At 39.1% G+C, this 18,619-nt stretch overlaps 2 protein-coding genes across 3 annotated transcripts in view; one reads left to right on the forward strand and one right to left on the reverse strand.

The window, feature by feature from the left end:
* Positions 1-2,244: 2,244 nt before the first annotated feature.
* On the forward strand, positions 2,245-11,472 carry LOC112567901. Of its 2 annotated transcripts, XM_025244775.1 has the most exons (15): positions 2,246-2,662; positions 3,031-3,102; positions 3,282-3,404; positions 4,774-4,789; positions 5,138-5,214; positions 7,198-7,425; positions 7,752-7,811; positions 7,931-7,999; positions 8,287-8,355; positions 8,510-8,590; positions 8,835-8,915; positions 9,172-9,246; positions 9,349-9,414; positions 9,847-9,902; positions 10,213-11,472. In XM_025244775.1, the coding sequence occupies exons 1-15, from the start codon at positions 2,593-2,595 to the stop codon at positions 10,378-10,380; spliced, it is 1,311 nt and encodes a 436-aa protein (XP_025100560.1). In that variant the 5' UTR covers positions 2,246-2,592; the 3' UTR covers positions 10,381-11,472. The 2 variants fall into 2 exon arrangements, with proteins under 2 accessions (XP_025100561.1, XP_025100560.1); XM_025244776.1 differs by lacking the exon at positions 8,510-8,590 and having other exon boundaries at positions 2,245-2,662.
* LOC112567902 (pleckstrin homology-like domain family B member 1) overlaps positions 10,712-18,619 on the reverse strand; it is a 121,607-nt gene continuing 113,699 nt past the window's right edge. The window contains 2 exon segments of the mRNA XM_025244777.1: positions 10,712-15,688; positions 15,870-16,073. Coding sequence (XP_025100562.1) covers positions 15,449-15,688; positions 15,870-16,073 — 444 coding nt within the window. The 3' untranslated portion in view covers positions 10,712-15,448.

An 18,619-nucleotide genomic window follows, 5' to 3' on the forward strand; every position in this document is an offset into this window, starting at 1 on the left:
ACCTCTTCCTCCATCTGGTGTTGTCACAAAGTAGGTCTCCATTTGGTCGCTGGTTCCTGTGTATCCATGACTATAGTTCTCTAACCATTTCCAGGGGTTTCAAATGCAACCTGAAATAATGCATAATCATATTGATGATCACATGATATTACAACATTGTTGACACCAGACAGTACTTGTATGCGACTGTTTATCATGCACAATTCATCATTATCTACACAAGATATTTTATACATTGTTTTGTTTGTTGGTTGGTTTGTTTTTTGTTGTTTTTGTTTGTTTTTGTTTTGTTTTGTTTTTTTTTGTGTGTTGTTGTTGGTTTTTTTTTTTGTTGTTGTTGTTAAAAGAAATCTTACCATACACAGTGTGTAATTCGTTTTATTGTATGAAAAATACAACGGCTAAAGTCATTGATGTTTCTCTCGTTGCTGTGTCTGAGAAAATGCTCGTCTAATACTCGGTAAATTAACCGTGACAACATACACAAAAGGTGATGTTCTTGTTGTTTTCCAGGTGCCAGGATGGAGTTTGTAAACCTTACAGGTAACAATCTTCGTGCGGCGGAAAATGAATTCATCAACATCACCTTCTTGGTGTCTTGGGAAAACTGTTCTCGTGATCACGTGTACCTCGTGAAGGTCTCCAGATTGGGCGAGAAATAAAACCTTGGACCTGTGCAAAATAATTCGTAACAACAGCACATACAATGTGTCACAACCGACTAAATCCTGTCGTATTGCCAGCTCTAGCAACAACATAGAATTCTCTGAACAGGTCAAGTCTTCAGACACAGGATTTATATTCTCGGTTTCTGTTGACGATTTATCTGAAAGGATCGATAAGATTATTACAAGTAAGTTTTTTTTTCTTCTAAAACACGAGATTCTAATTCACTGCGCAAAGCCAAACAGTATCACGGTCTAACGACTGATCACATGATTTGTTGTAGTACTTGTTACAGAGAAAATGCAGAATAAATGTCCAGATTGTATGTACTGGTATAAAAAGAAGGCTAAACTACAAGGTGGAAAGATACTAGAGAAACATGTGATATCAAAATTTATTAACAGCGATTATGTTTTAAAATAAAAGCAGTTCTCTTCGTACGCTTCCAACTGTTACAGTCCGGCAGTCTCCTAGCAACTCATCGGCCGAAACAGGTAAGAAGTCGTTACTTTTATTATCAGCAATTGTTTATCATCAGTAACAGAAAAATTGCTATTTTTTTTAAATTTAGAAACATTGTATTTTTATTCGTATAATTTACAGGATGACGGTGTTTTAAATGTGAATAAAACACTCGCTTTTTTTACATGACTTCAAATTGTTATAGAGTGTTTATCACATTTATAATTAAGTGTATTATTCATTAATAAAGAGAAATTTTTAACTTCCTGTTTTAAGACCTTGATTCTGTAAAATAAATAAAGGGTTATTCGGTACAGGTTTTTGTACTACCGTGTCGTTTTCAATATTTGTTTATTTATTATTTGATATACCAAACCGCTGCCTCACTTTAAATAACCTGAAACACATGTTAAAATGATCATCTCAGAGGCATGAAGATATAATGGTCCTACAACATCCCTCACAACAACAGTTTGGCCATAGACTCTACTTTTATCAGTAGAGACGACAAGGCCCGATATTATCCATCAGATCTTTTTGTTTGATGATACATATTTTATATGAGTAAAGTGTGTGTGTGTTAATTAATGAAGCATGGAGTATTTAAAAGCAGCTACCTTATCAAGTACACAATAATACAAATTCCTGTTTGTATAAACTATCTTTCAATTTCTGTCATTTCTCTCATTCTTTCCTTATTAATGTTAATGTAAAATGTACAGCGATTGTAAAGGGAATATACATACATAAAGTGCATTGCATTTTATTACAGAGACCTGAGATGTAATAATGTATGTTTGGATTCCATTACCAAGAAAAACAGTTTCTTTAATTCAATTTGTTTACTTGCTTGTGTGATCTCGATAATAATTAGTCGAGCTGAGCAACGAAGCAATTTGGTAGATAACATACTTCTGTAAGGGGAGATCAACATACTTCTGTAAGGGGAGATCAACATGCTTCTGTAAGGGGAGATCAACATGCTTCTGTAAAGGGGAGATCAACATGCTTCTGTAAAGGGAGATCAACATGCTTCTGTAAGGGGAGATCAACATGCTTCTGTAAAGGGAGATCAACATACTTCTGTAAAGGGACTTCATTAAAAGCTTTTTTTTTTTTTTAAATCTCTGATCGTCTTAATAGACAGAACTATATTAGGTCAAAGTTTACATGAGTGCTAAAATTAGAAACCGTGCCATTGGTGATGCTGACGTCTTTGTGAGAATTCACATTTCACCAAGTAATTAGTTCAATAATCACGAAGACATATCCGGCATCACTTCATAGTAAGTAGTTATCACCTAAATGCTTCCTGTGCAGAACTCAGAACAATGAGCTTTTTGTTGACGACTTTACAGGGAAGCAACTGATGTACTTACTGTCAGTCTGTACTTCCCCAATATATTTCCCCATGTGGTCCTGAGACTTGGATTTCTCTCATTGCTCTTTACACTCACACTCAGAATGATGGGAAGTAATATCTTATGGTCTTGTGTCTTGATGTTGGATGTTGTGTTAACTGCCAGTGAGAATGGTATGTATTTTAGTTATGTTAGTGATAGAAGAGTGGGTATATGGATGAGGCTTTATGTTTCGTGAATATTTTTAGTATGTGGGTAGGAGAGAGAGAGAGACAGAACGAATGAGATTTGTAAAATATTCGCACACGCACGCACACACAAATATACCCCTACACACACACAAACACACACAGAACGAGAGAGACAAAAAAGATGATAAGGATCGGGAGAGAATGAGAATATGGATGATGATTCCTTAAATCGCTGAAAGTAGCAGCAACAGTGTCTCAAACAATTGGAGTTAGTGTTAGTCTGTCCTCACACAGGAGTGTTTTACTCTTGATACTACTTAACTCTCATCCCTTCATTTTCTTTCTTCCAGACACGACTGCCACCCTGACGACCATCACCACTACAGACCAGACGTCCACCACGACCAGCAAACCTGACGAAGGTGAGTACACCTCACCCATTCTCTCGGAATTTAAGAGAAATCTCATTTATAGTCTTTTCCTTATTTTGACCTTTTTTTTATATTTTCATACCTAAAAATAAAAAAGCTACAACGGAAAAAAGGTATAAAATACAAACAGCAAACTGAGGATGGATTACTATGTAAACATTGTGTTACAGGAAGCATTCACTCCAAGAACTTGTGGATTCCTCTCGTCGTCTCTGTCTTTATCTTGTTCATCGCTTTAATTGTCTTCTTCATTGTATACCGGCTGACATCGAGGGCACACAGAAGTGTAGTTGGTGAGTATCCACCGGCAGAAATAATAAAAATATAAACCAAGGTTAAAAAGGTGTGAATGAGGTGTAGATATTTTGTAAGCAATTTCTACAGTTAGATCATCTCTCTAACATACTTTTATATGTATTTTATGGCATTTAAATGATCCTCATGCAGGTCTTCGTCTGTGTTTTGATACACTCGCTAAAAATACTTTTCCTAAATATAATGAACATCACCGACATTTCTGGGGGATCGCACTGCAGACGCAGACACATAAATCTTCTAGCAATTAATCAACCTCATTCTGTAAACACTATTTTTTGCCGTCAACCCATTACTTATCATCTATTGTTCTACATCGGTCTTGTATTTACGATATAAATAACACCAGCATCAACTGTGATTATGATCATTCTCGTTTTCCTGTACACAGGAAGTATTGCTTGATATCGAAAAAAATATTACAAGGTCCTGTTAGCTACCCAGTAGGGAAGATACACCTTGGCAGTCAGCCATCTCCCTAGTGTGACTGTCATGACAACTGTATAATGTTTTATACATACTCTAGTCTCATAGCTACACCACTAGTCATTTAAAACATTCTGATTATATTCTAGTGTAATGACAGTAAGTGGAAAACACAAAACACAACATTGCAAGGAAAATGTTACAGGTGATTAGCTTTTAGTGTCAGCACCCAGTGAATGATGATATTAAAACCAGCGAACACAAAATTTAAAAAGAATTTAAAAAGTCAGGAATATTCAGTTTTTAGTTGCTTAAAAAATTCAAAGGAAAGACTTGAATTGAATTGGATGCAAGAGAAGGAACTGAGTTGAGAGAAAAAACTGAAATGAACTGCTCTTTATTCTTTAGGCCATTCGCTTCTCAGATTGCACAGGGCAAGGTGGAAATTGTGTAAATAAGTAACATTAAATCACAACATACAACAGGGGAGAAATGTTGATTTCTAGACACACCAACATTTCAAATGCCAAAAGAGACTGAGACAGATAAAGAGAGAGATTATGGTACTGACCTGTTGTCTAGAGACCATCAGTCAATCACAGTCACTTAAAAAGCAAGTGGCTACAAGTGACAACGGGAAAAAATTGCAGAACTAAGTGACAGCAACTCACTGTATGAAACATGATGCCAGACAGCATTAAAAAACTTAAATGACAAAGGAGAGAGAGAGAACGGGGAGAAAGAGCGAGAAGACTTAATTCTATTCTAAGACTGTGAAATGCTAATAAAATACTTTGTGTTTCAACAATATCATAATGTTTGCTTGTTTGTTTGTTTGTTTGTTTGTTTGTTTGTTTGTTTGTTTGTTTGTTTGTTTGTTTGTTTGCTTTTCTTACATTCCGTTTAACTCCTGCTTTACAGATCGCAGCAAAGTGAGGTATGTATCACATTTTCTATTCATCACATTTACCAGTCTAACTGTTTTCATTAAAACTTTCATCAGTTGAATAGATGGAGTGACTACAGACCGAAGAAAACTGTGTTAACATGATCATAGAATACACTAAATGAACTGTCAGTTCTGTTCTGTACCATTCGACACTCTCCTACATTAACAATCTACAAAAAGACATTTTTCTTGTCTATTGTGAAAGCATCTGTTTCAAGAAATGCGACGAATCATAAAACATTATTCTGTTTATAGCTAAAAAGGTTTGTACTAATTTCACAAGCTAATTGTCACATTAACCATTTTAAACCCTTTTATTTACAATTCTATCTATAGGCAGTTCGTCAGGATGTCTTCAGATGTCAGTGGAAGCTGGAATTACTGCAAGTGGAGGCGGATTTTGCGGACAGAAGGTAAGGGTGGGTTCTAAGTTTACGAAAAAAAATGTTTGTTTAAAATCATTGTCACTACAAACACTTCAACTGGTGACTAATGATAAGAAAAGATGACCCTCTACATGCTCATGATGTCAGTGATGGTAGACGATGAAGTGAGGTCACCATGTTTCATACATCCATGTCTGGACTGAGTGCACTGGGAAAACAAATCATCCATTGTTTGACAAGTTGTTTTCCTGATCTCATTTTCGCTGGTTTTCACGACTTTGAGGAAGGAAACAACATGAATGAATATCTTCCTCGGTGCAAGCGAACAGCTGAAGTTTTATCACTTCAAATGGTGGAAATATTTCACAAGCCACACACACGGCCATACATAGTTTTATATTATTACAGGAAGAGAGAGCAATAGATATTTTGTGCGAAATGTTTAAAAATGATTTTAAAAGATAATGCTTGTCTATATGTGTATGCCTGTGAGAGAGAGAGAGAAAAAAAATATGGAAATGTATACAAGTTCGTGTAAATCCACGTTGTATGTTGTTTTTAATTTTCCTTTCATGATCCCACTCAAATTTTCATTTTATTTCCGATGTATCAACCTCATTGGCTTCAAAATATGGCAAAGTCTAAATCTGTCCATAATTTCTTTGGTTTAGTGCATCAACAGCAGAAGCAACAACAACAACACCAAAAACAGAGAAATATTTATGGTTGGTAATGGGTTAAAAATATGTTATGGGGTAGGGAGAGAAAGTGAAGAATGAGGGATAGAGTCGCTCAGAGAGAGAGAGACAGACAGGAGATAGAGAGATGAGAGAACGAGAGCAAATAGCAGGGAAACAATTTTATCTACACCTTCACTTTTTTATGCTCACCCGTTGCAGTACTCAAGCCATCAACCTCATTAGTTAAAAAATACAGGAAGAGAACAAGTATTTCATTGTTTTGCTAGCCTGATACTGAGCAGGAATAAGCTTGATTCAAAACAGATGAATCGAAAGTTGACAAGAACACCTCAACCGGTAGAGGTAGCAGCAAAAATAAACCTGCATCCTGGCGAGTCTTTAAATAAAGCAGTGTGGGTTTACATATACATATATTTATGTCGGCGGACAGTTAAAACCTTTTCAGCTCTACACATTTGTCTGCTCCTTCTAAATTTGTCAGGTTATTTTGGTCTATGTTTCCACTTTGATGTAATTTACTCGGGTGGATGTTCATTTTTTATTGTTTATTTTTGTCTATTTGACATGTCGCTGGTGGGTCTAAATGAAGTGTTACTGTGCAGAAGGAGTGTAAACACAGGTGTTTCACTATTTAAGAGTGTATTTTAAGAGAGCGAAAAAAAAAAACCAGCAGGATGAAAATTAGAGAAAAGAACACATAACATGACGGCAATGTGTATCTTCATTATAATTACAAGCGGCAGGCTGTTCTTCTCTTCTCCCTCCCTTCCTCCACACCTCTTACCATCCCCACCACCCTCATTCAAAGGTATCTGTTCACAGGACCGGGTGCTTGGCCCGGATGTAGCCTTAGTCGCTGGCTCGGTGTAAAATTTATCAGTTTCCCTCCCCGCCTCCTCCAAAAGTGATTTGCTGTGTTCCGTAGCCAGGAGAAGGGAGGTCACCAGGTACATCACCGCATTATCTCCCCTCAGTTTTTCATTTAAACCCCCCACCACTTCGCTCCCCCTTCCACTGAGTTCCCCAAAGCTGTCAACCTCCACAAGTTAGGAAAGAGTACAAGTCTTTTACTATTTCTCTACTCAATTAATCATTAAGCTTTACTCGAACAAAGCGGCATAAAAACAAAACTGACAAATTTACAGTCGGAAAAGTTTGTTGGACAAAAAGCTCTGGTACCCAGGCTAATTTGTTAGAATTTTTTTTTTTTTTTTTTTTGTATATCGAGGTAAACTTTCACGACCTCTAGGATGCCCACAGGTGTGACTTACAAAGAAATTATTTCCTCCAACATTCTGACTGCCCGCAGGTGGTCTGTGGGAGTTCAGTCGCTTACACCAACTGCTGGGCATCGGGGGCGACTACAGCAACGTGGCAGATGACTTGGAAAGCCCAACAGTCAGTGGCAGGGTGGGAGCCGACAGATTTTACGAAACCATCGACAACGAAACAGAAGTCAGAAACCATCTTCCCAAGATTTCCGCCTCGGGCGATCCTCCAACTTCTCTGGACAACACCACTCAACATAGAGAGTCAAGTGAGTTCCTGACCCAAAACTATATTTTTCTTTCTAAACTCTGTTCAATAATTTTTAACTTCTAAGTAAAGAGAAAAGGAAAGAAAGAGTCACAGGGGACGACAGGCTAGGAAGTGGGAGCCTCATCAATCCCATTTTATTACCTTTCATCTTTCCTAACACCTAAATAAATCAGGTACCCGTACACCGGGTGGGAATAAAGGCAATTTTCAAGCTGTTTTATAAGGTTCTTTTTCATTGTGTGTGACTTTTATAGCTACAATCTGGAATTCGAGGACATGAGTCATGAATAAAACTCACACCAGTCAGACCTGCCTTTGTTTCAGGTACTGACTGCTCACCCGATAAACTGTATTCGAAGACCAACGAGCTTCAGTTGACGGAAGGTGACTCATCTTTACATTACTGTAGTCGCAAGTACACACAATGGCGGGAGGGCGGGGGAGGATTTCTTTGTGAAACTTGGGATTAAATTTCTAATTTCATTATGTTGTGATTTGACAAGGTGAAGCTGCTCGTCCAGACGACTACAATCACTTAGGCGAGATTCTCGAGAGACAAGAGAGTCGAACAGGTGAGTGTCACGTGACAGAGATGGAAAACCGATAGATGCATGTACAGATGTGTGTATGTGTGTGCGTGAGAGAGGGACAGAGACACAGAGAGACAGACAGACAGAGAGACAGACATGTGAGTCGATGTGCGTGACTGAGTGAAAGTGTTCATGTTTATGTGTGTGAGTGTGTGTGTGCACGTGCGTCTGTGGTCGGGTGAGGGTGTACGTGTCAGTGTGTGCGTGTGTGAGGTCATGTGTGTAATGTTCATACATTTCATAATTGTTCACATTCTGTTTATCATCAGATCCAGATGCTGGCCCTGACGACTATATTTCCATCCGGAAAATTCGCGAAAGAAAACAAGCCGTAAAAGGTAGATGTGTAATAATTTTGACAGACATACAAACATACAGATGGACGAACAGACTCACGCACACGTATTTGAGCAGCGAATAGGCATGTGTCTATGTGTCAGTGTGCGTGCATTAGTTTGTTTTTGTTTTTACATCTGATTTCTTTATGTTGAGGCTTAACATCGGATCCAGTTACTGGCGCTGATGAGTATATTTCCCTCGGGAAAATTCGCAAAAGAAAAGAAGTTCAAAAAGGTGAATGTAAAGAAAATCAGACAGACAGACAGACAAGGTCGGGTAGGTTGACAGGTTGGGTGGGTAAAGGTATTCTATGAATATGAGCCAATATGGACTGAAACACATGTTCTGTGTGTGTGTGTGTGTGAAAGAGAGAGGTAGAGAAAGAAAGAGAATAAAAGAGAAAGAATATGTGTTTGTTTGTGTGACTTTTGCACGAGTCAGGTGTATGTTCTTAAATTTCCTATTTCTTCTCGCTAAGGTTTAACATCAGCTCCGGTTACTGCCACTGACGAGTATGTCTCTATCAGGAAAATTCGCGAAAGAAAAGAAGCCCAAAAAGGTAGGTGTGAAGTAATTCCAACAGACAGAAAAACAACAAAACAGATATAAATAAACAGACTCAGGCACACATAATGATATAAAGTAGGATATGAATAGACATGCGAGCGCGGGCGTGTGTGGAGGATCTCCTAAATAGTTAAGTGTGAGTGAGTGAGACAATGAATTGTAGAATTATGCAAGCTGTAGTATGGCTCCACTAAAATACTTATTAAATAATTAATACTTATTAATATAAATTTTATATTGCCATGCAGCAGAGGCAGACAACAGTGGGGACGACTATGTACCCATCACCGACATCTGTGAGCGGAAAAGGAAAGCCAAGGCAGGTGAGTAAACACGAATACCATCGACAGTTTTCTCGTCCTTGTTTTCATCTTTTTAATGCCACCGGCGATGACAATGATTAATTTTATTTCTTTATTTCACAGACGCCTTGGACAGTACTTACGTGTCGATCAGTGACATCAAATCGAGGAAGAAAATGAAACGAGCAGGTAAAGCTTTAAGAATAATAATAATGATGATGATGATGATGATGATATAATAATAATTTTTAAGGCTTAAAGTCGGATCAAATGACTGGCCTGACGACTATATTTTCCTCGAAGAATTCGCATAAAAAAAGCTGAAAAAGGTGACTCCTTACATGGTAGGGAATAGGTAATAAAACTAATAAATTATTTCCTCTTTTTTTTTGCGTTGACCTAATGAGTGGTCATGAAGGAGACCCCACAACTGGGTCTTACAGACCCCCGACAGCTCGGTAAGGAGGGTATGATGACATTATCTACAGAACATTGTCCTCAGATGTTAGACACACAACCAGCAGACACTAGGTGACTGTTAGAAGCATCTTGTCCTAATGAATTTAAACGGTTATGGTCTCTACATGTCACACTTTACTTTACCTTCCTGTCTGCCGACAGATGGCGATAAAAGACTCTGGGACACAGGAAGAACAGCAGGTACTCTAAAAGATCAGGTATGTCCTAGTAGGTCTCTATTATTGAAAAGGAAAATGGACATAAAATTAACTGCTCGATATCAACATTACTATTTAGATTTTTAAATAAAATTCAGGTAGTGGTTTGACAATAAACTATCTACGGGTGGTGATATGTATAAAGGAGATTTCAACTTTAATAATAACAATCGAGGAAAGTAATGGCTGAGAGTAAAAGACGAACCAACAAAGAAATAAAAATGATAGAAAGAATGGACGTGAAGCTCAGAATCTGTTGGATATCAAGATATTTCATATTTTTTCATCTCTTTCACGAAATGACTCTCAGGTAACGGAGGACAATGTCGATGTCACTGATGCCAGTCCTGACGACAGTGCCACCTGTCGGACATCCACGGATGATGCCAGCAAGCGTGTGTCTATCGTACTTCTCGACACCAACGGTCAGTGTGTCACCGTGGACTTCTCGACAGAAACATTGCAAAGACCCCTGTAGGTGCCACCCGCCACCCGCATCTGGTTTGTGATACGGCCGCTGGATAGATACCCAGGATGTGGATTGTAAACTTATTCCATATATATATATTCCACACACACATTTTTCCACTGGAAAATGTAAGTGAATAGGAGCTACAACACTATGACATATAATAGACAGTTGTGAATATTAGAAAGGTCGACAAGTGAAAAGTTTAAAAGTGTTGATGACAAAACTAAGGTTTCCATGATAACAATCAAAATAAAATAAAAAAAAAAAACAGAGGACGAGAACTACTCATGCACACACGAGCTAACAATCCAGTCGACAGAACACAAAGCAAATAACATTTACATACTTATATATCTTTATTTGGACATGCGTGCTTTGCATGTACATGTCTGAAGAATAATTAAAAAACGTCTGAGCACTCTCAAACTTGTACATGCCATAGAATGTTTGTAAAACCGTCTGTCTCCAGCTTTCGAGTATAAATTTCAGATGCATTCATCACACCCTTCTGATTAAAAAAAAAAAATGGTTTAATATACTTTTTTCCATAAATAGTCTTGGACACATGCCTTACACCAGCTGACATATTCGTCAAAACATAAGCCCGCACATTTATCACACAAGCTGTAAAACAAAGGCGGCAGCTGGTAATGACTCTCTGCGTCTTTCAAGTCCAGAATAAAAAGAAAGTTTACAGGTGCAAGAACTGCGGTAACTGAAACATTTTTTTGGTTTGGTCACGTGATGTATATCATTCTGCTCGCACAGCCTGCAAGGCGCTTAATGTATCACGGTTGCAGTAAGTTTTTGTGGAAACGAGCAGGAGACTAGTTCAATGTGATGAAACTTTTGGTGCATGTGCACGAGCATAGACTGTGATTATAATGACAAGGCTTGAAGTTTGTTTTGTTGGTTGTTTTGTTTTGTTTTCTTCATCCAGAACGCGCTCGTGAAAACACTATCAATGTCACGTGCTCAACTACCCCTTGGACATAAAAGCAAATTGTATACTGTACAAAGCGGTTGTTGTGAACTACTGTCCTACTCTTGTTGAAAAACTTCTGAACAAATAAACCTCAGCATGTCCAGGCAACATCACAGACCATGGACGTTCGTTCCATTTTCTTTGTGATTATCGCTGAGACTAAAGGGCTCCATGGCAACCGTAGACAAAAGCAGCGCCAATGGTGAGGCCCGGAAGCACTAGCAGTGACTGAGTGGTTCATCAATCTAGTCTTGTTGTGTGAACACCGCCAGGTCAGGAACCAGGCAGGAAATGCCAGGAAAGGAGATCTCCACAACTTCACGCGCGCCGCGAGAAAATACGAGAACGACTGTCGGAGCGCAGGTGCTGGGAGGGACGGATGACAAAGCTCGGGAAGGAATCTCCAGCTTCTCCACACGAAGCCAGGGCAACAGCTTGGATAATGAGTGTACAGTGTTCTAACAAACTACTGATAATGAGCCTACAGCATCCTCCGCAAAGAAGCGAGGGCTCTCCCTCACAACGGGTCTACTGTACTCTTCCTAATGAGTTTTCTCCAAACAAAAGGCGTTACAAGTTTGGCAGTTGAAAGAAAGAAATAAAGAAAGAGAGAAAGGAATCTCAATAATTTTAGAAGCCTACATTCGACAGCCTACAAAATATGAAACACAAACACATACTCGTTCTTCGTTAACTGAAGCAGGTGTATGTGACTTCGGACCATACTGAGCATAAGCCATGTAAAAATGAAAGCAGTAAAACGTGTACAAAGGTAAAAACCTAATAATTAAAAATATAAATTGTAATAAATGCAAATATATCAGTTTTTTTCAGCATGCATTCAACAAGCGCAGAACTGGAAATAAAACTTTAAAACAAATGCCACTTAATGAAAGAAAGATATCGTCCATTAAAAACAATTCATTCCATATCTTAATATTTTAAATAAGCAGAAACATACATCTTCAATTTACAAAATTAGGATAATAGAACGTTTTCATTGAAAAAAAAAACAACATAAAAAAACAACCAAATTAAAAAGTCATTAAAATGCTTTTCTCAGCTGCCAGTCCCATGTTTTATGTGGAAGTAGTTTCGAGTCACTGAAAGCTCAATACGATTCCGAAATAAAATTCTTTTCTTAAACTGAGATCTGTTAAAATTCTCTGACAATACTTCTACATTTGTGACAGGTGAATGACAGTCGTTGTGCTTTTTTATTATCATTTTATCTGCCAGAAGCTCATGTGCGAATTGCTTCAAATTAAACATCTAAAAATGCACAAAATACTGAAATAATGACTACATCTGAACTGTGAATCGTATCTGGTCTCATCTTGGTGAGAGAAAATATCTGAATATACATTTGGCAAAGCTGTTATTCCTTCCGAACAAACACCAGGTACACGTTAAGTTTAAAACCAGGTTGAGAGATCGAAAAATCTATAGGGGTGCCAACAGAGCAGAACAAAAACGATTTCAAATGACAGGAATGAATGATTGTGTGATGTTCACATTAACCTGTAGTGCGATAATCAATGCCAGTCCTCTTGCTGGCTGGTACGGGAAGGTTGGCTACCAACTGGCCACACAAAATAACAAAGTTAGCTTAAAGCTTCTAAAATGTTTACTTGGACCTCTATAGTGATTTGAAAAAATACTTGTAAGTTCATCCTAAGTGAAGTGTAAATTAAAAATTTCACTGTTATGAATCCCTAGTTTATTTTTCAAGTCTTTTAATTCACAAAAAAGTTGAACATAAAAAAAGTGGACTGCTGTATTTTTCGGTTAAATTTTTCTTTACGTATATTTTCCGAAAAGTGATATAGAATGATATATGATGAAAACGAAAATACGACAAGAAACATAGGACAAAAATCACGAGAACTGAGCTATATGTCATTTTATAAAAATCGCTGCAATGTTTAGTTCCCTCGTTTAAGAACTCAATGGAACGTACACAAACCTTCAATTTTATTTAACAAGACCTTTAGAAATCTTCAGCAATTGAATGGATAATTTTGTGTCCAAAAGGCTGACGACTGAGAAACAAGGAATAGGTCATCAAGAACACACTATTTCAAAAGAAAAAAAAACAAGAATGTCAATGGTACCAAGCATGCTTGCATACAATCAGACTGGCCAGTGGAACTAATATACCATTCATATTCGATACACATGTCCAAACACTCACAAACACTCGCAGTAGTATATTCACTCTCACAACACCACAAGCATGAACAAGTTTCTCTCATTTTCATCACCCACCGATTACAGATAAACCAGTGGTGTTCCCGTCAATATAAATGCAGAATGATGAAGGCCAAGGCTTTCACTGTGACCAAAGGACAGACGAATGGTTCACCAGTAGTCTGAACATCAAAGCTACTTGATTCTGCTACATTCCTCCTATAACAACATTGTAATCATCCTACTAGCTCTCCCAGTCCCTCATTCGCCAAACAGCGCTTCAGGTCAAAGGACATTTACAGAGGTTTTCAAAACGCATCACTAAACCATTTCTCAACTGCATCCAAAGCTGGCAGCAATATGTTGGACTATTTTTTCTCACAGCCTCGCTTTCATTACCAGAGCACTGCGCTCTCTGACCTTTGCTTGTGCAATGCTGACATCTGAACATTCTAATTGTCAGGACCACTTTGTCTCTGTTCTTCCGGTTGACAAGCTCAACAAGGGCTGCGATATTACGGTCGGTAATAGTTTCTCTTGCAATGACATCCAAATAAGGTCTGATTAATGAGGCATAAACTGGAAACAACTGATGCATCAAACAGTTGATCTTGCATAATACCAACCTCCCGTTAACTGACACTAAAAAAGTTTTATTTCTAGAGCCTGAAACATTAAACATAACCCTTCATTACCATTACCTTAACATTTGATTACATTTGCTACATGCAATCTGAATGTTAGAGTAAAATAAGTAAAAAGAAAAAACGCCGAAAATAAAATCAGTATTCGTATTTTCATTTCATTTTTTTTTAAGACACGATTTATTTTTATCCTTTTTAATGTCCGCTGTACTTTGCAGTCTTTATTCTTTCTTTACTATGGTTGTCTTCCTGTGTACAAATACTTATTTTAAATAACAGAAGCACTTAAGTAATATTTCACATCAAGTTTGTGGTCAAAATATATCTTGATACTAATGGCAAGTGTGTAAGCCAATCTACTGAAATTGAAATCTTCACATTCAAAACTTAAAAAAAATTGCCCCATATTCAGTCTGCAAAATAAAATTTCACCTCATATGCTCTGACATAATGTCGTGACATATTCACAATCCACATACGGCATATCGTAAACACCGCCATCACACATTGTAAAGCTCTTGACTTGTGCTGCCCTCTGACCCCAGTCCATCACTGTCGGGCAAACAATTGTCATCACCACGGTTCACACACACAGCAGCCACACTCAGCAACACTGGATCCTCGCTGCTCCAGGTACTCCAGTGAGGGCAGCACTGTTAGGCACAGGATGTAAGGTATGGATGGTCAGGTCGCAGGTTGGTGACGAGGTCCACGAGGCGACAACAGTACCAACAGCAGTTTGAAACGACGGAGGTGCACGGGTGGGCCACGACACCCGGTGTCAAAGACACGTTTGCATGAACTGTATCTTAGGTAATAGTAGTCTGCAAAACCTTACAACTAAATGCCACTGCACCAATATTTCTCTAACGATGATCAAGATAATTAATTCAGATATATGTTTTTATATACATTGTTTCCTTCATTTGCAACTATGAATTTGTTTTCACTTCTCTTTGCATATTTTTAGACTAACACTGTGAAAAGGATGGTTCCATTGCCTATTCTTCGCATTTGTTAATGCATTCTTTAAACAAAACAATAAAAACTATGGAGCAAGTGTCTTATCCCAGTATTCCTGTTGTAACCAACATAATCTCCCACCAGGCTTGCGCTTTCCGCTTTTTCAAAGGTAAAAAAATGAGGACGTGCTTGCTGAGAAGACCTGCTGGAGGCATTGCGACCATTTTGTTGACCAGATTGTGACTCAACCACAAACAGTTTAGTCCCACAGCCACTTCCCACTCTCTAGTTCTCATGTATAGAACTGCTGATAGCCCTCTGCTCCTGTGAAGAGAACATCTATCCAAATGGTCATTGTCTCTGGGGTGGGCGCCACCAGGAAGTAAGTCCTGTCAAATGTCTTCATGCAGAAGGTCAGCTTTGGGTTTGGGCTTTTCACTGTACGCAGGTGATCGACATAAACTTCCTCAATGGCCTGAAAGCACACCATCCCTTTTAATTTGCTCTCGGTTTTGTCTGAGAAGTACATCACCTGCAAACAAAAATAAGTTGATTGAAAAAAAACCGGTTAATCTAGTGCTTATGAATTGAGGAAAACGAATGAGAAGCAGAATGAATGAATCACGTTAGCCATTACTAAACTAACATTATCTACCCATTCCCCCACATTAAAAAAATCACATTCTTCCAAATGTCACGTGATCGATTCTCACCTTGCGCTTCATGCGATCAAAGACGAACCAGCGCTTCTTCCAGGTCTTGATGCGGCCGCCCATCTTGTGCAGGAAGCCGCGACACGAGTGGGTGGTGACGATGACGTGCGGACACATGTCCAGGTGGTGGCCGCTGCGCTCGATGTGCTGCCGCAGGTCAAAGTCCTGACTGGTGTTGGGCAGGAAACGCGTCAGGGGCCTCGCCTGCACACAGACAGTCAACGATTTGTTGTCTGAATAACTGTCTTCTGCGACATCTTACGGTTGGCAAATTTTACGTGACAATCACGTAGAAACCACGTATTTAGGTGGCAGAAGTGAAAAGGTGATGTTATGAATGCCTTAACCCAATCTCAACCCAACATGAGTTCTTAAGACAAAGTTTTACACATCAGTTACATAAAAATTACAATTATCAGAGGCGCAGTCACGTGTTCAATAACGACTGCCCGTTAACCGTGCATAGTGCCGAGCGCTCTAAACTGGCAAATAAGGTTTGGACACCACACTGACCAAAGTTGGTCACAAAACCACTGTTTCCTGTGACCTTCACACACAAATTTATCAAACGTTTGAGGAAATTAGCCGAGTTTAAAATGGCCTTTAGTAAGACCGGTTAGCGAGCCGCTCGCGCAGTCAGCTAATGACGAGATACACGCTTACCAAAGCTTCTATTTCCGCATGACTTGCAGGCCTCGGCCACACAGACTGATTGCCTAGCAGCGGTATCTCAGGCAAAGGACATAAACCCGGTTCCAGTTGGCCCTCGCGGCTGATGTGACTGTCAGTGGCGCCAGACAAGTTCAGGTTAGTATCTTTCAATCACGTGCCACACCTGCCGTACACCGTCTATCCGAGGGCACTAACCGACCGGCAGGTACCTCCAGGAAGACAGCCGAACTACATCTTTATCACCTTCATCCCCGAACTGCACCTGCTGTGGTCAAGACACGAGCAAACGTCGTGACCCCCTGACCTCTCCCCTCCGACGTCTAGATAAGTGCAAGGGTCAAACTTGTTAATTGTGTGGAGTATAGAACTTTTATAGCCTCACTGTGAACACCTACACGACGTCAAGAAACTCAGCATAAAGAAGCCGAAAGTTCAACCGCCAAAGGTTCGTTCACACACACACATATCGCAGACCATAAACTTAGTAACAGACAGAAGGCAGCATCTTCTATAACAATGAGGAAGTCGACGAAACGTCGATGAAGCAGATGACGATGGCAATAGACGATTGAAGCGGACAGACATCGTACAGTATTATCGGTGAGCTTAATATTTTCCGTCAGACTATTATGGAGAAGACAAAAAAGTTGTAATGATACCCAGCATGCATTATTGTTGACAGAAAACATAAACGAGATAAAATTAATCATTAGAAACCTCACAGATAGGATAAAGATGCAACGAAAACATGTTTACATCTGCTGCTCTGACTTTCACAGATGAATTATCAAGAACAGTTTATGAAACCTCTGAGAAAAACATAAAAGAACGAGGCAACCATTTCACAACCACACTTAAACATAGCAAGACATAAAAACTTCGCCCAGATGGACATTTTCCAGACTCCGATGGTCCATAATGACCTTTCTGCACTGTTCAGCGATGTTCAGCCAATTGTGAACCACATCTGAGCAGGAATGGAACATGCTTCAAGGAGCGGACAGGTAACAAATGTGGGGGAAGATGAAACTACCAATTATAATAGGGAGTGGCTATCATTTGCCTCACGGACTTTTGAACTTTCCCTTTTTAAAGTCACGTGAATATTGTCTGGGACTGAGTTTTAAGCAGATTACAATATATTTTGTTGATCACCAAAACTGTAAAATAATTCCACAAATTTTGGACTGTTATTACGAGTTACTGAAGCTGTTGGTGAATATTTAAAATAAGTCGACAGTGAGTTCCAATATGCATCTACTCTTTGTCTAAAGAAACATTGCTGATGAATAATTTCCATTTGAATTTCTACTAATGTTAGAAACCACAGTATAACCTCCCGATTGCGTAGGAGACTTTAAAAAAAGAACAGTTGAGGAAAGAACACATAAATACAACCGACGAAGACGACAGTCACACTACTACTTCTACACAAGAATCAGAAAGTGGTTAACAATTGTCTCGAAGAGTATGGAGTTTGATAGGAAAGCTGAAAATACGACAGAAGGATGTCCTATACGAAAAATCGAGGGTAAACGAGGAAAAGATTGAACGAGGGAAAGTAACGGTGCCAAGACGACGAGATAAAGTGAGGAAGGAAGAAACATAACCCCACAACATGAGTTCCACCCGTCTTCACATCGATTTCACTTAATGCAGGGAGAAATCTGTCAGCAATTAACGCAGGGCCATATGACAGGATGCGCCATCTTACACAAATCCCCGGCTGTACACTTTAATCTCGTTTATTCCCGGCGTTTAGAAACCATACACCATAATGCCTTGCACAGGAAGCAGCGCCGTCCTGGTGTCAGACCGACGGTGGCGCCCCCTGCCGTCTGTCGGTGGCAATGTGCAGGTAGCGGCCATCTGTGGCAGGCAAACATTTTCTAAATTGAGTTCCTCTCATCGTACGCTCCCCACACTTTGCTGATAATATACTTTGTCATCTGCCTGCTAATAGAAGGAAACATGCGGGTGTCGGGTGACTTGCTGAATAATTGCTGGAGGCCATGTTTTGTTGTAGGCGTGGGTGGGTGGCCATATTTCTGGTTCACCTTTTCCCTTTAATTGATTTG

This window comes from Pomacea canaliculata, linkage group LG7, assembly GCF_003073045.1.
Source record: "Pomacea canaliculata isolate SZHN2017 linkage group LG7, ASM307304v1, whole genome shotgun sequence".
Lineage (NCBI taxonomy): Eukaryota > Metazoa > Mollusca > Gastropoda > Architaenioglossa > Ampullariidae > Pomacea > Pomacea canaliculata.

What these genes read in the sequence shown, in the direction of transcription:
- LOC112567901 (XM_025244775.1), top strand. Translation starts at nt 2,593, where the DNA reads ATGATGGGAAGTAATATCTTATGGTCTTGTGTCTTGATGTTGGATGTT. An exon ending in AAGAAAAGAAGTTCAAAAAG is followed by an intron (nt 8,591 to 8,834) that starts GTGAATGTAAAG and finishes CTTCTCGCTAAG; the next exon opens with GTTTAACATCAGCTCCGGTT. An exon ending in AAGAAAAGAAGCCCAAAAAG is followed by an intron (nt 8,916 to 9,171) that starts GTAGGTGTGAAG and finishes ATTGCCATGCAG; the next exon opens with CAGAGGCAGACAACAGTGGG.